This window comes from Hypanus sabinus, chromosome 28 (genome assembly GCF_030144855.1).
Source record: "Hypanus sabinus isolate sHypSab1 chromosome 28, sHypSab1.hap1, whole genome shotgun sequence".
NCBI lineage: Eukaryota > Metazoa > Chordata > Chondrichthyes > Myliobatiformes > Dasyatidae > Hypanus > Hypanus sabinus.
The window spans coordinates 26,252,797-26,274,872 of record NC_082733.1 but is presented as its reverse complement, the minus strand read 5'-3'; the positions used below and the strand labels follow the sequence as shown (position 1 = coordinate 26,274,872).

The 22,076-nt window shown below is 36.9% G+C and overlaps 1 protein-coding gene across 3 annotated transcripts; it reads left to right on the top strand.

Annotated features, from left to right (window-relative positions):
* Window positions 1-308: 308 nt before the first annotated feature.
* On the top strand, window positions 309-20,848 carry mapk6 (mitogen-activated protein kinase 6). Of its 3 annotated transcripts, none has more exons than XM_059952779.1 (6): window positions 309-638; window positions 6,315-7,536; window positions 15,372-15,516; window positions 15,851-16,015; window positions 16,982-17,183; window positions 18,379-20,848. In XM_059952779.1, the coding sequence occupies exons 2-6, from the start codon at window positions 6,982-6,984 to the stop codon at window positions 19,496-19,498; spliced, it is 2,187 nt and encodes a 728-aa protein (XP_059808762.1). In that variant the 5' UTR covers window positions 309-638; window positions 6,315-6,981; the 3' UTR covers window positions 19,499-20,848. The 3 variants fall into 3 exon arrangements, with proteins under 3 accessions (XP_059808762.1, XP_059808763.1, XP_059808764.1); XM_059952780.1 differs by lacking the exon at window positions 309-638 and adding an exon at window positions 2,180-2,324; XM_059952781.1 differs by lacking the exon at window positions 309-638 and adding an exon at window positions 2,749-2,857.
* Window positions 20,849-22,076: the final 1,228 nt, after the last annotated feature.

Below are 22,076 nucleotides of genomic sequence, written 5' to 3'. Positions count from 1 at the left end.
AGGACCATGTCTACCAAATTTCCACTAGATTATTTATAACCGGCGGGAGGGGAATATGTCTCGCACAGTTTAGAGTAGTGACTAGAAATCGTCCACCGCCTGCGTGAAACCCAATCGGAAAGGGGTAATTCCATACAGTGAGGTGTGGATTATTCAACATGACCTATAAAACCCGAAATAAATAACTGCAGTGCCGGTTCTCGCTGGTTTAGGGTCCCTGAAGAGGTGGGGGAAGGGAAGCCCTCATGCCTTGCTCTTTGCCGTTAATTTTCAAAACAAGCCTCGGTAGAAAGGTGTTTGTTTTCTGGCAATGGTAATTGTGCAAGACGAGAAAATGTGGGCTCGGTCTCTGTTTACAAGCTCGATGCGTCATTGGAAGTTGACATTGAGACTGAAACTGATACAAGCACCGCCTCCGATGCCGTGTGAAAAAAAAACAGCACAACCGCATGCAAACGCAATTTAAATTCGACCGGCGCTAGCTGCCTTCAGAATGGCTTTGACGTGTGCTAAGTAAGTGCAGTAAAAGTACCCAGATCGCTCGGTTTCTACAAGCGTGGATTCATTTTCCCCAGTCGCTTGATTACTCAAGTAAATAGAATCCAGATCTTCCGCACCGCTGTCAAACGCCAAACATGGTAAGCAAGCTCTTTCATAGCAAACTTGCCGGTTTTTAAATATATGACGGAGGAAGATGTAGACTTTTGGCTTCGGTCAGCTATCTGTGAGAAAATACTGCTGACGTCTATTCAGTAGAATTGTTCCTATATGTTTAATTCTACAGCTACAGCGCGTAGTTTCTTTTAAGAATGCGCATATTGACGTTTGGAATGAGCGAGATGTTACAACTTGTTCACTGTTACTGTATCTGGCCTGATGTGCGATCAGTCTTGACAATTTGAAGCGATAATATTGTCCATATACCGGATAGATTGCTTCATTTTGCAATATTGTTTGGTTTTCTCTCGTAAGAGGGTACACTCAGTAACGATTTGATATTCAAAATGAGAAATTTGTCTGCGCGAAATCGCCCTGTTAACTTTAAACAATTCACCTGACCTATAAGCAATTACTCAGTTAATAAATCTTAGTTTCCCATATTCCATGCAAAATAATTAAATGTGTATTTTAATTTATTTTGTATCCTCTTCCAAACTGTGCCCGAAAACACCTTCAGAGGTGCTGAGCCGAACAAATAGAAATCATGCTACCTTGCAGTATTTTACAATTACTGAACTTATGAAGAAAAAAAAAGACTTTGCTTTTGTGGTATGCAGAATACGTATACGCTAATGTAAATAAAGCTAAACTGCAAGCAACATCTCTTTCATATTGTGTTTACCCATAATTAATCCGGAATCCTATTGAAATATAATCGCAGTAAGTACGGTAGCACGAAATGTATCTTACAATTAATTAAGCTAATTTCTGAAATGGATGTACAACTCTTCAGATCGTAGGCTGCTGTTTATATTTTCACAAGTATTAAATGATGCGAATTGACGTTCATTTTTATTAGATCAGCTCTTTTAGATAGTATTCCTTGATGTCTATGGTAAAGTCAAATGTCACATTTGCCCCGGGCAATATTACGCATAGGGTGTCAAATTACTTCAGAAACATTAACTATTTAATTCATTGTTCGGTCACTTTATTTATGCCGGTAGTTACTATGGCAATGTGCGATATTTCCTGATTTTAGTCGGGTAGTAAGAAAGAACATGGGGTATATAACAAAATTACTTCCAATTAAATTTTACGATAAGTTAATATAAAGTATTAAGAATACAGCAAACTTTGGTCAGGGCAAAACTTTGTATGAAGAATAAAGCAAGATCGGGTCAGGGCAAAACTTTTGCAGCAGTGATAAAGAGAGGCAACTAATTGCAGTTAAAAAAATAGTTAAGTCCATTGTTTAGATTAATCATTACTTAGCAAAAACAGTTCAAGGTCTAAGAAGAACACCTTTGCTTTCCGTTCGAATCTTTAACCTCCCGGCTTTCAACCGACAGCAGTACGAGTGCCCGCTGTTTATAAAACTATTAAATTTTTGAACTCATTCGATCGTGTGCACTTGCACACAAGAATAAAATCCGAGCTGTATGTTTGGGCTTTGCTTAGATGCAACTGCGAAGGTGGGCAGGAGGGTGCCCGGGTTTGAACTTCCCGCCGGGGGTGGGCACGCGGGGCCTGTCGGGTAGCGGTGACGCCGCGCGGTGGGCGGTGGGTGTCGGGCTCTGTGTCTTCACCGGAGCGGCGGATCGACGGAAGCGGCTCTTAGCGCCGCACTCGGAACTCTTTCCCTCATGCTGTTGGGACGCCTGGTGAGTCGGCGGCGGTGGGGGCCCGGGGGAAGTGGCAGACGCCGGTTGCCATGTGGGTAATTGCGGCGAGCGAGAAGCGCTCCGACGGTCTAGGCCGCGCCTTCCTTTGTTTGACGGGGCTGAGGACCGGGGAAACCACGCTCTCATCCCAGGAGAAGGCAGGTGCTTCACCGCCGCTGTATGATTTCCTGGTTCGGTCCACCAACTGCGGGGAACTTTCCCCCCAGAGAAAAGGAAACCCCACTTTTTTCTATTCTTTTGTTTCTGGACGTCTGATAATTCACAATCTCCGAGCCGGAATGAAGGAGGCGCGTTGATTGACAGCTGCGCGACCACTGAGGGACGGCGCTTATGATTTAGGTGGGACTCCCGGGAGCACGCCGGCCAATCGGCGAGCGGGAGAGGCGGGACGCGTTTTAATCGCGGTTCGGCCGGTCTTGCCGCTGCTGTGGCACGGTTGATTTGCGCGGGTGCTTTATTTCGGGGGGTGGACGGGAAGTAGGCGCTGCAAAGTTACAAAGTGGAGCTAGTTGGTACGTATATACCATCCTTTGCTGCAGTAGCGCTGGCAGATAGCGCAAACGTGCAACACCATTGGTGTGCGGCCGGTCCATTGTTCAGGGACATGGTCTGTAGTGGGACTCCTTTGTACTTTTTGTTTGAACCATCCTGCTTCATTAATATCCATACCTTTTAAATGGCCGTTTAAATAAATTTTAAAAAGTGTAATTACCATTTAAAAAATAAAAGTTAATATTTTCCAGCAACTAGCCACTTTGAGTTTCCACGTCAGAATCACAATACAGATTGGAAACGGCTTTGGGTAGCTTTTTCCCCGGCAACAAGTGTGGATTAAGACTGTGTTTCTCAATTCAGTAGTTTTCTCATTGTTAAGCGATTTCGGACTGCATGCGCCCCCGCCCTATGTCAATTTGTCATGCGAAAGCTAAACTTTCAGATCTCTGGGGTAGATGTGTAATATTTCCAGGGAAGTGATATCTCAATGATTCGTCTTGCCCACAAACTGCGACGTGGCTTCATTTCATGTGACGCGTATGGTATTTCTCTCACAAGCTGCGGTTGAGTTTCCTGTCACTGCTGACGCCGGGTTTAAATGGCTACTCCCTGATAGGATTCGTCGTGTTTCGAAGTAGCTGTTCAAATTCCTTAACTAGTTTAGTCCCTGAAGATATCAATAGAGGTTACGTGCTTTTTCAACGGAAATAATTGAGTATTTGTATTTATCATTCGATCTCCGGACTTTAATTGAGTTTGGATTACATGTGTCTCAATCTTTTAATCAAAATTCAACTCAATTCAATTCAAAAGTAACTATTGGGTCATTTGATTATTTTACCTCTGGAAGTTTTCTAATTGGCTGGTTATTCTTTAGTAAAAATGAAAGCACCTAGTGAGATAATTGCAGGAGCGGTTACCCCTTTTTTTGAGTTAAGTGTTTATGCGTGATGTATTTTGTTTATTTTAGAAAAAAAAGCTTGGTCAGTATGAGCAGCTCCTAATAAGAAAGATAGTTTGGATTACACTGATGAAATCTGAATGAAAAGTAGTTACAATTTATTATGTAGGTAAGCCTTTGTACATAAATTCTGTGGTTTATTTAGAATGTTATTGTTTCACTTCTGAAACTGCTGTGTACAAATCTAGTTGTTTTTGATGGTATTACTATTTCCGGTTGATATCATAATAAATGATTAGGGTTCACTGTGCGACCTAGTGTCTGGCACTTTGATCAGAAGTTTAAGAAATTGTGTTTTTAATGTGCAGTTTGTAGCTAAAATTTGTGTTTATTGCATTGTAGAACTGTAGTTTGATCATCTGAGGTTAAAGTTATGAATATTAAGTGTTAGTATTGAGCTGTGATGAATTACAACATCTGGTGATTACATTTTTTCTCTCTATGACATAAGTAAGTGTTTCAATAGAGGATGGTCGGTTTTTGATGGTTTATTTGTGGTATTTACTGGTAGGCCTTTAAAATTAATTGCATTTTAAATCAGTTTTATCTCTTGTCTGTATGCTGCAGTTTGAACAAATCTGTGTGTACATATGTTAATTTGAAGCAGATAGCATAAAAATTAGAATCAATAACTGATTCTTAATTATGCATCAGATAGACAACATACTCCTAGAACAAGGCTGCTACTATAGGTAAATCTACAGCTTTATTTGTAAGGTGTCTTTAAAAAGTGCTAAACTTCAAAATTTTGGAAGACTGTAATGGAAGGTTTGGTAATATTCTGGTCTTGGGAGCAGATGTTTTTTTCTACCTCTTACATATCTATTGATAAGAAAATTGAAACAAGGAACTGATGTATGTTGTCCAAATTGAATAAGTATTTTAACCTACCTCTGAAACAAATTTAAGCTCAAGTGGTTGTAGAGACAGCCACTTTAACCTTATCTGAATAAATCATGACATTCAACCTCTACAGTGGTGTTTACCAGAGTTTTTCTGTTTTCTTTGATTTCTTTCACCAATCTTGATTCCATTTATCACCCCTCATCATTTCCTTAACCCAATGTAAGCATGGAATTTAAAGAGCAAGAGAGAGAAATATTAGTTTCTTACCTTTATTAGTCTCCTCTTCTTTAAAGATTATAATCTGAGAACTTGCAATATTTGCTGAAAGCTACCTATATGTATTTAAGATGTTCTCAGTCAATTGCTTATGAGAATAGGTTGAGTGAACTCAGCCTTTTCTCCTTGGAGCGGAGGAGGATGAGAGGTGACCTGATAGAGGTGTACAAGATGATGAGAAGCATTGATCGTGTGGATAGTCAGAGGCTTTTTCCTAGGGCTGAAATGGTAGCCACAAGAGGACACAGGTTTAAGGTACTGGGGAGAGGGTACAGAGGAGATGTCAGGGTAAGTTTTTTACTCAGAGAGTGGTGAGTGCATGGAATGGGCTGCCGGCAACAGTGGTGGAGGCGGATACGAAAGGGTCTTCTAAGAGGCTTTTAGATAGGTACACAGAGCTTAGTAAAATAGAGGTCTATTGTTAAGCTTCGTAATTTCTGAGGTAGGGACATGTTTGGCACAACTTTGTGGGCCGAAGGGCCTGTATTGTGCTGTAGGTTTTCTATGTTTCTGTGTTTTGTATGTTAATCATAAATCTGGAAAATGATTGTTGTCATAATGCAGGCAATTACATGGACACTACTTCTCAATTGCAATTGAGAATTATAGGGAGATAAGAATTTAAAAGTCAACACTCAGTGTAGAACTCCACCTGCTGAAAAGACTTAAAGTTGTATGTCTGAGTGACATTAGATAATCAAAGTGAGCTATCGTGAGGCAATTTGCTGTGAATTTACATTATGTGCCACTTATTTTGGCATGTATTAAGCTAAATATGTGTTGATACTCAAGATTTATACGAAGTTAATACATTTGTACATAGAAGTTAATTTCACAAGTGTGATTATTTTGCAACTCAGAGTGCACACTTGTAAGAATAGACATAATGTGAAATTCACTGAATATAATTTCTGTTTCTTCAAAATAAATATGATAAACCAGTTTTCTAAAAACCCTATATTCTTCCAATTATTACACCTAAAACAGTGTTGAATTGTAGAATTTGTTATGCTTGGTAATTAACCCACAATTGCTAAGAGATTTACTTTGGGAGCAATTTTAACTTTATTCAATTAGCATAATATACCTGATAATAGACAAAACTGTTGACCCTAAGTAGTAAAGCGTAATAATTACAAAATGACATGAACTAATTTAAACTATTGTATAAAGATGCTTCTTACTGTACTAAGACACTTCTGAGATGTCTATGCATAACATCTCGTGTATGATATTATTAATTTGAAACTGCTTTTCTCATTTTTGAAAAGTGAGCGCAGTGAAAAGTTGAAAGAAAAAGAATTAAGTCTTATTTAACGTGCTTATAAATGTTTATTGCTAAAATGTTGAGATCTTTTACTTAAATCAACTTTTTCTGTTTTTGTTCGCAGGTTGTCCAAGTATAAAATGGATGATAGCTTTGATTGTGACTGTGGTGAGCTGGAGCCACCTGATCATTAGCGAGAGTCATCTTTAGAGATAGAAAAGCTGCCACCAGTTCTTTGCTTGACCACGTTATAATTATAAAGGAAAGAAAAAGTGCTCATCAGCACTGTAGAATGTCGCTGCTCAGGACCAGTCTTACACTGAATCTATCTGCACTATGAGGAGGATATCAATAGAGGTTTATAACACATATATGTATTCTCACACACCCTGTTAAATGTTAACCTGTTTACAACAGTAGTTTGGATGCATCTGTCTGTCAAAGTTCATTCCGTTGCAATCAAACTTTAGTTTAATTTTAATGTCTGCAGGGATGCCCTTATTTGATTTAGAAGCATAACCTTTACTGACATAGGTCAGACCTGAATTTCTATTCTGCAAACTGTTCATTCTTTAAAGGAGGGATTTGTATGGGAATGGAGCTGACCTTGCTCAGCTAGGCTGGATGGCGCACGCATTTCAAAGAGAAAATACCTTGAAACTCAGAATTTGTTAGGGTTGACTTGCTCTGTAGGGAACTTTTTTATTGTGGAAGGTGAATTTTTAAAAATAACCTAATTCTGACATAGGATTAACCATCTGATAGAAGAGGAAAGTTTGAGGGTTACCAACATGGCAGAAAAGTTTGGAAGTTTAATGAACATTCATGGGTTTGATTTGGGTGCTCGGTATATGGACTTGAAGCCACTAGGGTATGGTGGAAATGGCCTGGTTTTCTCAGCTGTGGATAATGACTGCGACAAGCGAGTGGCTGTCAAAAAAATTGTCCTGAGTGACCCACAGAGTGTCAAACATGCCTTGCGAGAGATCAAAATCATCCGACGACTTGACAATGATAACATAGTGAAGGTTTTTGAGATTTTGGGCCCAAGTGGGATACCGTTGTCTGATGATGTGGGTGCCATTACAGAACTGAATTCAGTATACATTATTCAAGAGTACATGGAGACCGATCTAGCGAAGCTGTTGGAACAGAGTCCATTCTCAGAAGAGCATGCTAGGCTCTTCATGTACCAGCTGCTTCGTGGGCTAAAATACATCCATTCAGCTAATGTTCTGCACAGAGATCTCAAACCGGCTAACCTCTTCATTAACACTGAGGATCTGGTGCTGAAAATAGGGGATTTTGGTCTGGCACGCATCATGGACCCCCATTACTCTCACAAAGTAAGTTTTAATTTATTTCCCATGAATGAATAAGATAGTGTGTTAGAGTGCTGGCTGTCCTTGTTTGGATGTTTTGCAAATGATGTTTAGTGGGTGCACAATATAGCTCAAGGGGAAGTGGTGTGTCATTTGTCTTGAGTGCAAATGCTAGCATTTTGTAATTTCTAATAAAGGATGAAATTACATAAAGAACCTTTTAGCTTTGCGGCAGTCCTAATCAGTGTTTATTCCCTGTGCTGTCAGCATTAGTGCATCAAAATATTGTTTTCAAAGCAGTGAGGTGTTGTCAGCGTGGTGGGCTAAATAAATTGCATTCACATATAGGATGTTGTACTGTAATTTCTATTCAGCAATTTATCCTCTTGGTAATAGCTGTAATAAAATCCATTGTTAAATTACTGTAGTTTGGTTTTAAAAGAGCTGGTAGGTACTTTACTTGAGATTAAGAAAACGGCAATTGGGAATGAGGTGGTTGTGCTTTTAGTTGCTAGTTTAGTTGTGAATTCTGCTGTGTATTTACTAAAGATTTATCCCACTTTTGATTTAAGGAGAGGGGTGCTATTTGTCTTTCGTACAATTTTGTAGTAAAATCAGTGAAATGTAAATAAAATCCTTTTGCATAACTTAAAGAGCCTAATTAATTGGTTCCACTTGCACTGAAAAGTCTGCCTTCTCCAAACCCATACTTCACCCCATAGCAGAATGTTTATGCTATTTAACCAAGGTATTCCAATATGCATGAAGGTGTAGTTAATGGGAAATTATACCATACTGAGAATTCCCAGATGTTTTCTTTCATTAAAATCTTGTAAAGTGAATGAAGTAAGAATGTAATAAAAACACAAGATGCTGGCAGAACTCAGCAGGCCAGGCAGCATCTATGGGAGGAGGTAGTGACGACATTTCGGGCCGAAACCCTTCATCAGAAGTAAGAATGTGATTGCATCACACAAAGAAACATTAATTTCCTGAAATAATTTAATCTTGATTACTTTTTAAATCTATTTTCAGAAATGATAGAGCCAGACAAATTAATATTTGAACAAATTGGGAGTGTTGTTCCAAAACCTATGTCAGAGTTTCATTGGTCAAATAATCTTAATTTGTTGCTTCCCATCTATAGTTTTGACATGATAAATATTGTCTAGATATTGGATTTTCTGCTGTTGACATTCTGGGATGCAACTAATGGATTGTATTCTAGCAGCAGTATTTTGTAATAAGGATTATGTAAAGTTAAATGGAAGTTGAGTGACTTCGTTGATATTCCATTTGTCATCTCTTAGAGAATGTTGGCATTTGACCTAAAGTTAGTATCAGTTCCATATATGTAAATGAAATATCTAAATTCTTCTGTTGTCATTCCATTTTATCATGAAGCAATGCATAATCTGCAGTGTAAGCCACCCTGCTAGCAGTAATCTTCAGTCAGTCTTAGAGATTTCTTTCAGCTAACAAGGATAGGAAGAGCTTATTCAATCTATTACATTAATATTAACTTTTTATAGAACTATTCAATTAAATCTGATTTTCTGACTTTGCCACATAGCCATCTGGAAACAATCCCTCCTTGTGTTTATCCAATTGAATGTTTCTATGAGAATCCAAATCAACTGACCTTTTCAAGGAATCGGTTCCAGATCCCAACTGCTCCATTTATATTTGGAGAATAAACAGTCCTGTTGCCAATCAGTCACCTGACATCTGTGTCTTCTGGTTATCAAAATCGTCAGGAAATTGAAACATCAGTAGAACTTAACTTTTGCCTGAGAGTCATTGCCATGTTTCCATCTTCATCACTAGGCATCCCTTATTTGTATAAACAGATTTTGTAAATCTGTTTTGCATTTTCTTGACTTCATGCCTTCTGAAAGCCTTGACTACTTTCCTACAGTTTTGCCCAGAATTGAACCCAGTAATCTCAACTAACTCAATTCAACTAGCTCAATAATTCAATTTTGCGAAGCTCTTTTTAGACTTATCTTACTGATTGTTTATTATGCTTAATTTTCCTGTCACCCTTGCCCTTTGGACGTGCACTCTGTGCGCGATCAAATTGGAACTATTAATATATTGGGGAGAAAGGACAACTCTGGTCCTGATAACTTCTGGAACAGCAGCAAATTACTTCACTATTTTCTGCTTTGTTATGCATCCAGTTTTGTATGCACAATGCTACTGCTGCTTTAATGTTATGGGTTTTAATTTTGTAAATTGACTTGTGTATTGGTTTAATTGACTTTCAGAAGTCCACATACTTAATACTAATTTTTCTGATCACAAACATGCCTCTGCAGTAAACTTTAAAGGATTTGATCAAGCTAGTCAAGCATGAGTGCCTTTTAATAAATTGTTGCAGACCGTCGTTTGCTGAACTAAGAGTTAAAGTAATAACCAATTTTGAGTCAGACCTTTTCTGTATAAAAGTTTGCTCTTCATTAACATTAGGGTGACTGACCTAATTGTCAAGCTTATTTCTTTCAGTGAACTTGATTATACTTAATAAAGCTTGGCCCTTATCATTTCAATAATGTTTACTATTTTCTTCAAGTCTCTATAGTCTTTTAGGTAATGTTGATTTTTCTTTACCCAAATAAATGTTTTTAAAATCAAAATGACAGAAAAACATTTAGGCTGAATAGCTTAGAAGTACATTGACATGTTGGCTAGAGAATATATAAGTAATAATTCCAAAAACATTGTCACTTGTTATACTCATTTAGGAAAATGGTATTATTAAAGTATTAATTTTGGAGGCTGTATAAATCTAACAGCCTGCACTGAGCTATTTATTTCAAATTCAATGCTTGGTTTATCAGCAAAGAAGCAGGGCCGTGATGTTCAAAGCTCTCTCCTTCACGTGAATGTAATTGTAATGACTGAATATAACACAGTACACCAAACAACAATTGTCAATCTTGTGAGGTGTGAAGTTTTAGCAACTGAGTGATAGAGGATAGGACTGCATGTATCCTAGATGTCTTTCAAGTGGTCTTTGCTAAGGGCAGTCTGCCTCTTGAAGTTAGTTACCCTGAAAATTCTGTATTGAAAAGAACACATAGGAAATTCATGAGAATTTATTTTAGGGTACAAAAAATATCTGTGGAACTAGCTTCAATGTTGAAGGAAAACTATAAATAACATCATGGAAAACTAGTTAAGCATATGCAGTGCAAGGCAAAAAGAACTCTGATGAAACCAAAATATGAAAAGGCTTGAGGATTGGAGTATAAAACTTTACATGTACTAATTGGGCTAAATGGACATTTTGTGTGATGTATATTCCTTTTAATTAGTGAATAAAATATTACTTTCCATTGCGTAGTATGTAGATATTACTTAAGGAAAGTCTTTCGTGGTAATCAGTGATAACTAAAATAGCGCAACTAAGACTTATTCTGTTTACATCCTTGGGTAAATAAAGGGTAAGAGATATTATGTTTCCATTGACAGTCGTTTGCTGCTTAATTTGGGAGTATGCTGTGCAGCCAAGTTGCTAACAGGTTTTGAGTTGATTCTACTGTAGATGTCTCTTAAGTTCAAGTTCACTGTCTCTTAAATTTAAATCCCTGTCACTTTTACTTAGTGTATGGCATTAAGATGGCTTGGTTGGAGGGGGAAGCAGCTGTCTAAATAAGTGTTATTTCAAAATTCAGTGGAATCTTGCAAATTTTCTTTTTTTTCTCAGTATTGGTTTTAAAGATCAATTTCCCAGAACTCTTAACTTCAGACATAAGTTCTGGTGGCATTCTTCCAGCTGAGCTTTTTCACCTGTTGGTCTTTTTAAAAACTTCTGTTTTGTATAAGTATTATAAAGGATAACTTCTGTTTTTTGTTTAATTATTACCAGCCTTTCTTTGACTCAGTGTTTCAAGGTATAAAATGAAGGAATTGTACTATAACGTCATTGGTTTTCAGGCATTCTTCCTTTAGAATAAATTGGATGTGTGAAAATTGCAATCTAACTGGCCTGTGTTGTGTATTTGTAATTTTTTAAATCCTGGCAAATTTGCATAATGTTGTTGTGAAGTTATTCCCTTTTCCTAATAAACCCCAGACTTAGTAACTACAGGTATTAAGAAACTTTGTGGGAGGATGCTATTCAAGAATCTTGTCTTCAAATGGTAAATATATGTGAAAATTTGAGATTAATCTGTGGAAATATTCCAGAGATGAATCAACTTCACATGTATGTCCATAGGTCAGAAAATGTCCATGTCTGCTTTTCTCTAACTTGGATTTGTAGAAGAATTGAAACTATTCCTAGAAATTTATATTTTGTGGCAGGGGGTATTTTTATGAATTGAAGTGAATTTGACAGTATGATTTCAAAGCCAGCACTATTTTGTGTAAACTGGAAGGTTTTTACCTAAATACGGTAACTGCGCACTTAGTACGTATTAAGTCTTAAAACTGATCCTGCAGTTATGAAATAGTTTTCATACAATGATTTATATTTGGTTAATAGTGCAGATATTTTTGTCTTGTATTTAGTTGTCCCTTAATCTGTTTTCTTGCAAACTTCGTTATATTCAGATTGGTTAGGTTTATATTTGCTTGTCCTGATTATAGGTGAAGTTTTGTGTAAAAGAGATGTTTTACATATCAGATCTGCTAATGGAGTTTTTATTGTGGTGGAAGTTTTTATGACTGAATGTGATTGGCTGTTTATTTCTCAGTTTTTGGAGTGCAGAGTTCTTAGTGAAATTCTAAATTGGGTCCTGATGTAATAATTTAAAAATGGGATCTGCTGTTTGTTATTTGCTGTACTTATTGAAAACCAAAAGCATATCACTGAAATGTTTTTGACATTTATGCAAAATAAGTTGAGATTACGACATATTCACCTAACTACTAAATTTCTTTCACATTTTATGCACTTCAGATTTTGTCTCTCTAATGGATGCCTCTCCAATTAAGCTTTAGTACCAGAAAACACCAATATCTTCCAGCTAACTATTAGGAAATCCTAATCTTTTTGAATCTGGCTCACCAGAAGCTGATTTCCTCTGCTCCCTTCCACACACTGCAGCTCTGTTTTCCATGCTCCTTTTAAACTTATTTGTTTCTTTTGAACTTTTATTGTTGTAACATTTTTTAAAAACGTAAATTAAAGATGAATTGGAGAACTAAGGGTAACATCTGATGGTCTGTATCATCTGCTAGTGTGGCATCAGCAAAATCCAAACTTGTTAGATTAGTGTTTTACTGTAAGTGACAAGATAACAGCTGAGCCTGATTTCAGTCCCCACTTGAAGAGAGATTGGACTTTTTTTGTTTATCCTGAATTAGGCAGAAGTTAAATTTAAAGTTTTTATTTCTAGTTCCTGCTGAGAGAAACTTGCAGCAATGTGCAAGTTTATTCTATAACTTCCTCAGCAACCTTGTTAGATCTTTGATTAAATGTATTCTTTATAACTAAGTTTTTTTGATAGATAGGCTTCCTTCCATTTTATAATGACCTCAAATCACCACCATCATCATGGCACCAAAAGTAAGCTATATAGATGCACCTAGTTACATTTTATGATTACATACTGTGAGTATATAAATATATACCTGAATGTAAAGTTTTCATTAAATGTTGGTAATGCACATGTGGCTAATGTCTTTCCTAAACATTCCACGTACAAAGGTCCCTTTGTTTTCTCCAGACCTTTCCCTTCCTCTCCTGAAGGCAGAAATTTGTGCCAGGATATGGTTCCACAAGCAGTGGCCCTCCAGTACTTCTGAAATGGCCATTCTTCATGTGTGAACCTGGATGGTGAGTGCTAATTCTGCTATACACAGCCAAGCCCTGCCCTTTCTCACTTGACATTCACTTCAAGCAGGAACTGCTGATCTGATATGCTGAGTGTTTCCCAGAATTTTATTTTTGGTTTATTTCTGGCAATGCAGTTTTTAAACATTATTTACCTTTTTTTGTGTATGGCTTATGCAACAGTCCACTGAGTAGAAGGTGCTCAGTTACAATTGAGCTAAGATAGGTCATCCAATATTTGTCTAATGTAGTTTAGGACATTGTTTACGACTGGTGTAGTAAAATTAGTTACCAAAGACCTGTTTAAGTTTTGATTGGAACTTCTCTTTTGCTTGTGGTTGCTTCTTCATCTCCTTGTAGGTATTTTTCTGCAATGCCTTTCATTTAGAGGAAACTAGTGGGGATCAGGGTATCCATCTGCATCTCCACCTTGCAAGTGTCTGAGCAAGTGTGGAAGGGAGATAAAAACAGGAAAATTTTGTTCTGACCTAAGGATAGAGAACATAATAATTATGGTTTTGTATATAACAAGGGTTTGATGGGTAATAATAATAAAAATATAATGTTGAGCTCCTGCCTCTGATTGCTCCATATCTGTCACTGAGTATTTAGAGAAAAATGGCAAAATAATCTATTATTTGGCTATTTAATTAAATTAGTTGTAGATAGATCTCACCAATCTTCACAAGTCTTCCCCATCTACCTTAATCTTTCTGTTATGGCAACTATGCGAGTTGAATTTCTTATTCATAATACACTAAGTATGTTTACTTCAGTTGGCTATTTTTAGCTAGGTGAATGTGTTGGTAGGATTGATGAATGGGATAAAATGTATTCTTAAGGCCATAGGAGAAGTGGTGTTCATGCTTGCCACACAACTTCCTAAACCAGGAGGAATAATATGCTCCTTTTTAGTAATTCACTGTTCTGGATGAAAGATAATTGATCTTTTCCCTCCAGCACTTCCCACAGCCACAAGATCTTATGTTGTGGGCTGTAAAAGATGAAATAGTGCTGCATTAAGATTTTTTAACTAGTCATCTGTTGTGCAGGAGGATAATTATGTAACCTGAAGTGAATTTGATGAGTGAAAATGTATGAATTTAAAGTTATGGGGAATATGAATTGGAGTAATGCTGATGTTGCATGGCAAAGCACATTTAATTTGATGGCTTGAAATGAAGAAATGCATGATGGTCTTATTTAAAATTGCAGCCAGCATGAGCAGTATATGGTCCTCAAGTGATCATGAAGCTAATTCAGAATATTTCTTTGAAAGACTGATGGCAATTTCTTTCCTAAAAAAAAAATAAACTTTTCTTAAAAGAATCTTCACACACTATGATGGTGGGCCCTTCCGGACCAACTAACCCGAGCCACCCAATTATACCCATGTGACCAATTAGCCGACTGACCAAAATATCTTTGGAATGTGGGGTGAAGCTGGAGCACCTGAAGGAAAGCCCACACAGTCACGGGGAGAACGTAGAAACTCCTCATAGACAGCGGCAGGAATTGGACCAGGGTCACTGGTGCTGTAATAGCCTTATGTTAACCGCTATGTTACCGTGCTTCCCAATTATGATGTGTTCTTCTATGTTGATATGTCTACTTTTGATATTTCAGAATTATTCCTGCATAAAATTATAAGCCGTGGTTTAGTAACATGAGAATAGGCCACAGTTTCTTTACATAAGCTATGAGTGAACCATATTTTTAGTGTTAGCAGGCATAGCTTGTCAGGATGATTATAGAAGAGAGGTTTGTATTCAGTGTGAAAATAAGTAACTCCCCAGCAATTGGCATTATTTGTATCCAAGATCATTAAGAATATTACGTAGCAAGTAATTTAGGTTTGCATATTTCCTAGACAGATTCTGTTTTCTGAAAGTGGTATCCAAAATTTAGAAATGGCAGTTCTAGATTCCTCAATAGATTGTGTAATATAATTTGTAGGAAAGCATAGTACACATCTATAAATTAGCCAGTTTCAGTGCTGCATGAATGGATTATTGATATTGCACTTTGTAGGTAATTTAGCATGCCAGAAAAAATGTTCATTTTGTTTTTCTAGGGCCATCTCTCTGAAGGATTGGTTACTAAATGGTACAGATCTCCACGCCTTCTCCTCTCTCCTAACAATTATACCAAAGCCATCGACATGTGGGCAGCTGGTTGCATCTTTGCAGAAATGCTGACTGGGAAAACACTTTTTGCAGGTCAGTATTGCTGGAAAATAATGAGGTAAAAGTGCAAGAGCATTCCAGTTTTATAGGCAATATTTTAATCTCTATTTAATACTTTGTTTTGAACTAAGCTGTTAATTTGTTTATAAAACAAGTTTCATTGAAACTGATACTTACCCTAAATGGATAAGTGAACAGAACAGCACTTTACTTTTAGAGCCAAACATTTCACGCTATTAATGGAATAATTAATGGAACAATTCTGAACTCACTTGACTCTTATCTGTGCACAGTTCTGAAAGGGATTTTACAAAATTTCATATGTTATCCCTTCAGATATTGAAATTGCTTCATAATCTCTGTTTAGGTGCTCATGAGCTGGAGCAAATGCAGTTGATTCTGAATTCCATCCCTGTAATCCATGAAGAGGACCATCAGGAGCTTTTGGGTGTCATCCCAGTTTATTTACAAAAGGATATGACAGAACCACATAATCCCTTACCACAATTACTCCCTGGCATCTGTTCTGAAGGTATGTGCTCTACAAGCTCCCATAATTAGCTTATTTATCTTTTTATATTTAAACCTATTTTAATTTAGCCTTAATTTGTAGACTGTAGGGAAATCTGAAGTATCCATTATTTTTCTGTTAAAATAATTTAGAAACCTAGCAATTAAATCTCAAACTGCTAATTTAATTTTGGCTGAAATACAAGGAAGAAATTGAAGAGTAAATTTTGGCTTGTGCTTTGCAGCTTCTTGTTATTAATGACATTGCAGGAGCTTTGGGATAGACTTAATTCCCGTTTCCTGTGTAGGGAATTAATCTGTTATCAGTGCAATAACACAGCAGTTGTACAGTTGTGTTGCAGTGGCCATTTTATTAGGTACAGGAGTGGAATTGGTGTGGTTTTCTACTGCTATAGCCCATCCACTTCAAGGTTTGACATGGTGTGCATTCAGCAGTGTTTTTCTGCGCACCACTGTTGTAACACAGGTTATATGAGTTACTAACACCTTCCTCTCAGCTTGAACCAGTTTGGCCATTCTCCTCTGACCTCTTAACAAGCTGCTTTCGCCCAAAGAACTACCACTCACTGGATATTTTTTTGTTTTTTCACACCATTCTCTGTAAACTCTAGAGACTGTTGTGTGTGAAAATCCCAGGAGATCAGCGGTTTGAGATACTCAGGCCACCCCATCTGGCATGAACTATTACACAGTCAGTGTGCTTTAGTCCACATTTCTTCCCCATTTTGATATTTGGTCTGAACAGCAACTGAATCTCTCAACCACATCTGCATGCTTTTATGAATTGAGTTGCTACCACATGATTGGCTGATTAAATATTTGCATTAACAAGCAGGCACACCTAATAAAGTGGTCACTGAGTGTAGTTATCAGTACAATAACAGTACAATAGTGTGCTTGTGAACTTAGAAACTGGTGAAAGAAAAGTTGATGATTGTCTTACAATGTGTTTTTCTTTTTAAAATAGCATTAGATTTTCTGGAACAAATTTTGACCTTCAATCCAATGGACAGACTGACAGCAGCTGAAGCCTTGGCGCATCCATACATGAGTATTTATTCCTTCCCTTCAGATGAACCAACCTCTACCCATCCTTTCCACATTGAGGATGAAGTTGATGACATTTTGTTGATGGATGAGAGTCACAGCCATACTTATAATTGGGACAGGTACTGATTTTATTATTTGTGATAAAGTACTATTTCTCAATTTTTTTATTTTATGAAACCTAATTCAATTGCTAAACCAGAAGATTTCAGTGCAGCCAGCGCATAATTGCAGAATCCTTACTCTTTTTTAAAAAAAAATATTCCCTCACGGGATTAAAATAACTTTTATCTTTATGCAAAATTGTAAACTAGTTTTCCCCCTTATTTAACTCTGTAGTCAGACTTCCCTGTATTACAGAATTATTTGCATGTAGATTTTCTTTATGACAGTGGATCAAGTAACAGTGAAGTTTACAGCAATTAACTGAAGTTTTTGTCCTTTAATGCTAATAATGGGCACTGTGTTATTGAATCATAATGGTGAACCCTTACAAAGAAAATTTTTAGGGAAAATCTGTTTTAATTAAGAAAAACAGTTGCCTATGTAAAGCTGGTTGATGAAGAGTTTAGTATTTGAAGTGTGACATGCTTTCATAAATTAGACAAAATTATATGACTGCACTTGGATCTCTGACCTCTGTCCCAGCTCAGCTGACAAGCTGATGTAGTTAAGAGTTTAATTGAGGCTTTCTCCTGACTATTTGTGATCATCAGTTAATTATGTGCAATGCGGTTTCAGTGCAAACTAGGTTTGTATTCTATAAGAGTTCCTTAAAGGCTCTCATTCAGTGAGGTAACATTATTTCATTGACATCTCAGCTTGTCTTGAGGAAAATGTGTAAAAGTATGAGGTCTTCATTGTGATCAAATAACATTGAGTTATATTCCTATTTCCTTACAGCATCACATTGAGTCTATGCTAGGTTTTCAATCAATCCTCCGTTTACCTCCATTATTTGTCCTCTCTCCCCCCCTCCCTCTCCCCCCCACCCTGATTCCCCTACTATCTTTCTATACTAAGGCATTTGCATCAGCCTCCTAGCATGCTTTTGAGATGTATCTGCTCTACTGTCCTAAAATTTGGTATTTTTTAATTGTCAAAGTAAGGACACTTTTTAAATATGTGGATAATTAAAACCAATGTAAATTTTCCATTTCAATGTCCAACTTTGTGCTTTTAATGGATTTTATAAAATAGTTGTGGAACATTTGCTGCAATTACAAAATAGCCTGTAATATTTCAAGATGATGTTTCAATCTTAGACATTCTGCATCTTGAATGATTCCAAGCCATTGCTTAAATTGTTCATTTCAGATACCATGAGAGTGAATTATCAGACCATGATTGGCCTTTGCACAGTAATTTTGAGGCAGATGATGTTCAGCGTGATCCACGAGCAGTGTCTGACATGACTGAAGAGGAAGAAGTGCAAGTGGACCCTCGCAAGTATTTGGATGGAGACCGTGAAAAATATTTGGAAGATACTGCATTTGACTTGAACTTTTCCACTGAACATTCTTGGTCACATCCAGATCACCATGAAAACAAATATTGTGATCTGCAGTGTAGTCATACTTGTAATTATAAAATGGGGTCACCATCCTACTTGGATAACTTGATGTGGAGGGAGAGTGAAGTGAACCATTATTATGAGCCCAAACTTATTATGGACCTATCTAACTGGAAAGAGCAGAGCAGAGAGAAACCAGATAAAAAAGGAAAGTCAAAATGTGAGAAGAATGGACTGGTGAAAGCACAGCTAGCACTGGTTGAGGCATCCCAGCAGATTGCTGAAAAGGACAAAGAGAAAATTCGAGAGTTTGACTTTGATTCTTTTATGGCCAGCACTATCAAATTGGGTATGCAGCCAGAGTCTCCTGATGTAGACAAGCTGAATGACTTGAACAACTCAGTTTCCCAGTTGGATCTGAGAAGTTCAATGTCAAATTGCAAATCTGTTAGTCAGGAAAAAGAGGAGAAGGGGATGGCCAATTTGGCTCAACTGGGGTGCTGGAACGTGAATCCTTGGGAATGCCAGTTTTCAATTGAGGGAAATGGTGGGTGGGATGAAGGTTTTCTAATTCAAGGTGAAGAAGTTTGTTGGGATAGCAGGAAAGATGAACAGCTGGAAAAAACTACATTTACTAGCTACTTAGACAAATTATTCAACAAAAAAGACGATGTAGAAATAGCAGAATCTGAGCCAGCAAGTGACAGGAAACAGGAGGACAAGGTTACTGAAGAGATGAGCAGAAATGGGGAAATCCCATTTAGCAAGCAGTTGGAGTCCATTGGTATTCCCCAATTTGACAATCCTGTCAATTCACCGCTAAAAACTAGAGCAATTCAGAATACTTTAGCACCTTCAGCTGCAAAACCATCTCCTCAGATTCCTCATAAGACCTATAGTAGCATCTTGAAACATTTGAACTGAATAGAACACTCAGCAGACATTTGTTTTGTATACTTCACTATGTGCATTTGTCTTGTTTTATGAAGTCTGGAATCTTTTTTTTATTTTTGTAATTTTTGTTTTTTTGCTTTTGGTTTGAATAGTATCATTTTTACAAGACAAATTATTTTGACATTGCAACATTGCATTTTAATTTTTTGTAAACCTGTATGTCATTTGCACAGTTTAAACTAATGTACATCATAAAAAAAAAACGGTGACTAACAGAAAATTGTGACTGAAACAGTGGTGAGAAAATGCACTAAGCCAAGTGGGTACATTTTATTGGTGAAACAGAAAAGCCACCAAGCACAGTCCACTTGTTTTACAAATGGAATGGCTTCCATTTTGGCAAACACACGGTTAAAATATACGTGCATGAGTTTTTAAAAATTTCATTTAAAAATTAAAATTCCAAGCAGTAAATTGTATTTGTTTTCCCCAGCAATATATAAGATTTCTGATAGCTTAATTGTTTCTTAAACATGTGATGCCAGGAAAACCAGCAATGAATGCAGAACATGGTACGCATGTGTTATCTACCTCAAGGTAACGGCAATGAGTGGATGACCTTGAGCCACATACAGTGCTTCACAGCATGCACATGAACTTAGCCAGCAGTTATTCTGTTTGAAAAGCTGTCAGTACTTGTAACTTTCTGGTATGCATTTTCCATAGTAAAGTGTTCAGATACTTTATTTATTTTAGCAGATGTAAGATTTCTTCTGTATTTATTTTAATTTTATAGTTTCATTGTGACTTTAAAATGAATTTGAGGCATTTTGAAGCTAATTTTGTGTTTAGCACTATGGTTAATTGTGTAAAATTAAAATCTTAACCTGACACTTTCTCAGTTTTCCTTATCTATAGAATTGGCTTGTTTTGGAAAGAGCATTCACTACATAAATAGGAATTGGAACATTTTAGTGGTGCTTGATAACAAATAACAATGTAGAAACCATTTCAAATTATTTTGGAAATGCACCAATAAGTCTTAAATCCCATTATTTAATTTGTTAAAACCTAAAAGGCTAGAATTCTAGCATGAAAATACCTGAGTTGCAGCCTTACTGTAAGTTAATACTAGAGACTACAGTAAAATGAATGAACTTTCATGTTTATTTTTTATTGTACATTTTTATTAAATTTGTAACTTCTCAAGCCAGCATGGTTTCCATAGATTCAGAATATAGCATGTAGAATTATTTCTGAAAAGTTTATTTGCATTTACCAATTTAGATACAAGTTTCTGTATTACTGTTTCTTGCCCCTTTCCTTCCCCCTCTCAAAGAAATCCAAAAATGGAACAAATAAAATTAACCAGAACCTGAATACTTGTGACTTGCTGTCTTACCTGAGGTTCACTAAGGTTTCTGCCAAAGAATTAAGTTGTACGGAAAATATTTTGAATTGTTTAGAAATTTAAGTGGACAAATGATTTCACTGGAGAGAAGTGACAATCAACTAGACTTGTTTCTGGGGAGAGGCTACTCTGCTGTTATCCTGTGAAAGGCTGAACTTGAACATAATAAACAGCTTTGTATGTGACTGAACATTCAGCGAATAGCCATTTAAGTTCCATTTACAGTGCTGCTCAAATAAAATGACAAGAGGATGCTTTGCCAAACAAATCTTGACAAAGTGGCTCATTACACCAATTTCTTTGTATAAGGGGCTGCCACAAAATTCTGTAATTTTTTCCCTCTTTTTCATGTAGTTCCCCTTAATTGTCTGGCATTGTCTTTCATGATTTTAATGTTTTTGGTTGTGTATTGGTCCTATTTTAACCTGGTGAATTTTTATAATCTTTCAATGATTCAGGAACAGTTTCTTCCCCTCTGCCTTCAGATTTCTAAACGGACATTGAACCCGTGAGCACTACTTCACTACTTTATTTTGAATGACTTGTTTAATTTAACAGATACAGTTGAAGTCAGAAGTTTACATACACCTTAGCCAAATATGTTTAAACTCAGTTTTTCACAATTCCTGACATTTAATCCCGCCTTAGGTCAGTTAGGATCACTATTTTAAGAATGTGAAATGGCAGAATGATAGTAGAGGGAATGATTTATTTCAGCTTTTATTTCATCACTTTCACAGCGGTCAGAAGTTTACATACACTTTGTTAGTATTTGGTAGCATTGCCTTTAAATTGTTTAACTTGGGTCAAACGTTTTGGGTAGCCTTCCATAAGCTTCTCACAATAAGTTGCTGGAATTTTGTTCTATTCCTCCAGACAGAACTGGTGTAACTGAGTCAGATTTGTAGGCCTTGCTCGCACATGCTTTTTTGCTTCCTGGCTCATGTCTTGAGATGTTGCTTCAATATATCCAAATGATTTTCCTTCCTCATGATGCCATCTATTTTGTGAAGTGCACCAGTGAGGGACTGCACCCCCCACAACATGATGCTGTCCACCCCCATGCTTCACAGTTGGGAGGGTGTTCTTCAGCTTGCAAGCCTCGCCCTTTTTCCTCCAAACATAATGATGTTCATTATGGCCAAACAGTTCAATTTTTGTTTCATCAGACCAGAGGGCATTTCTCCAAATAGTAAG

What these genes read in the sequence shown, in the direction of transcription:
- mapk6 (XM_059952779.1), top strand. Translation starts at nt 6,982, where the DNA reads ATGGCAGAAAAGTTTGGAAGTTTAATGAACATTCATGGGTTTGATTTG. An exon ending in ACCCCCATTACTCTCACAAA is followed by an intron (nt 7,537 to 15,371) that starts GTAAGTTTTAAT and finishes TTGTTTTTCTAG; the next exon opens with GGCCATCTCTCTGAAGGATT. An exon ending in CCCTGGCATCTGTTCTGAAG is followed by an intron (nt 16,016 to 16,981) that starts GTATGTGCTCTA and finishes TTTTTAAAATAG; the next exon opens with CATTAGATTTTCTGGAACAA.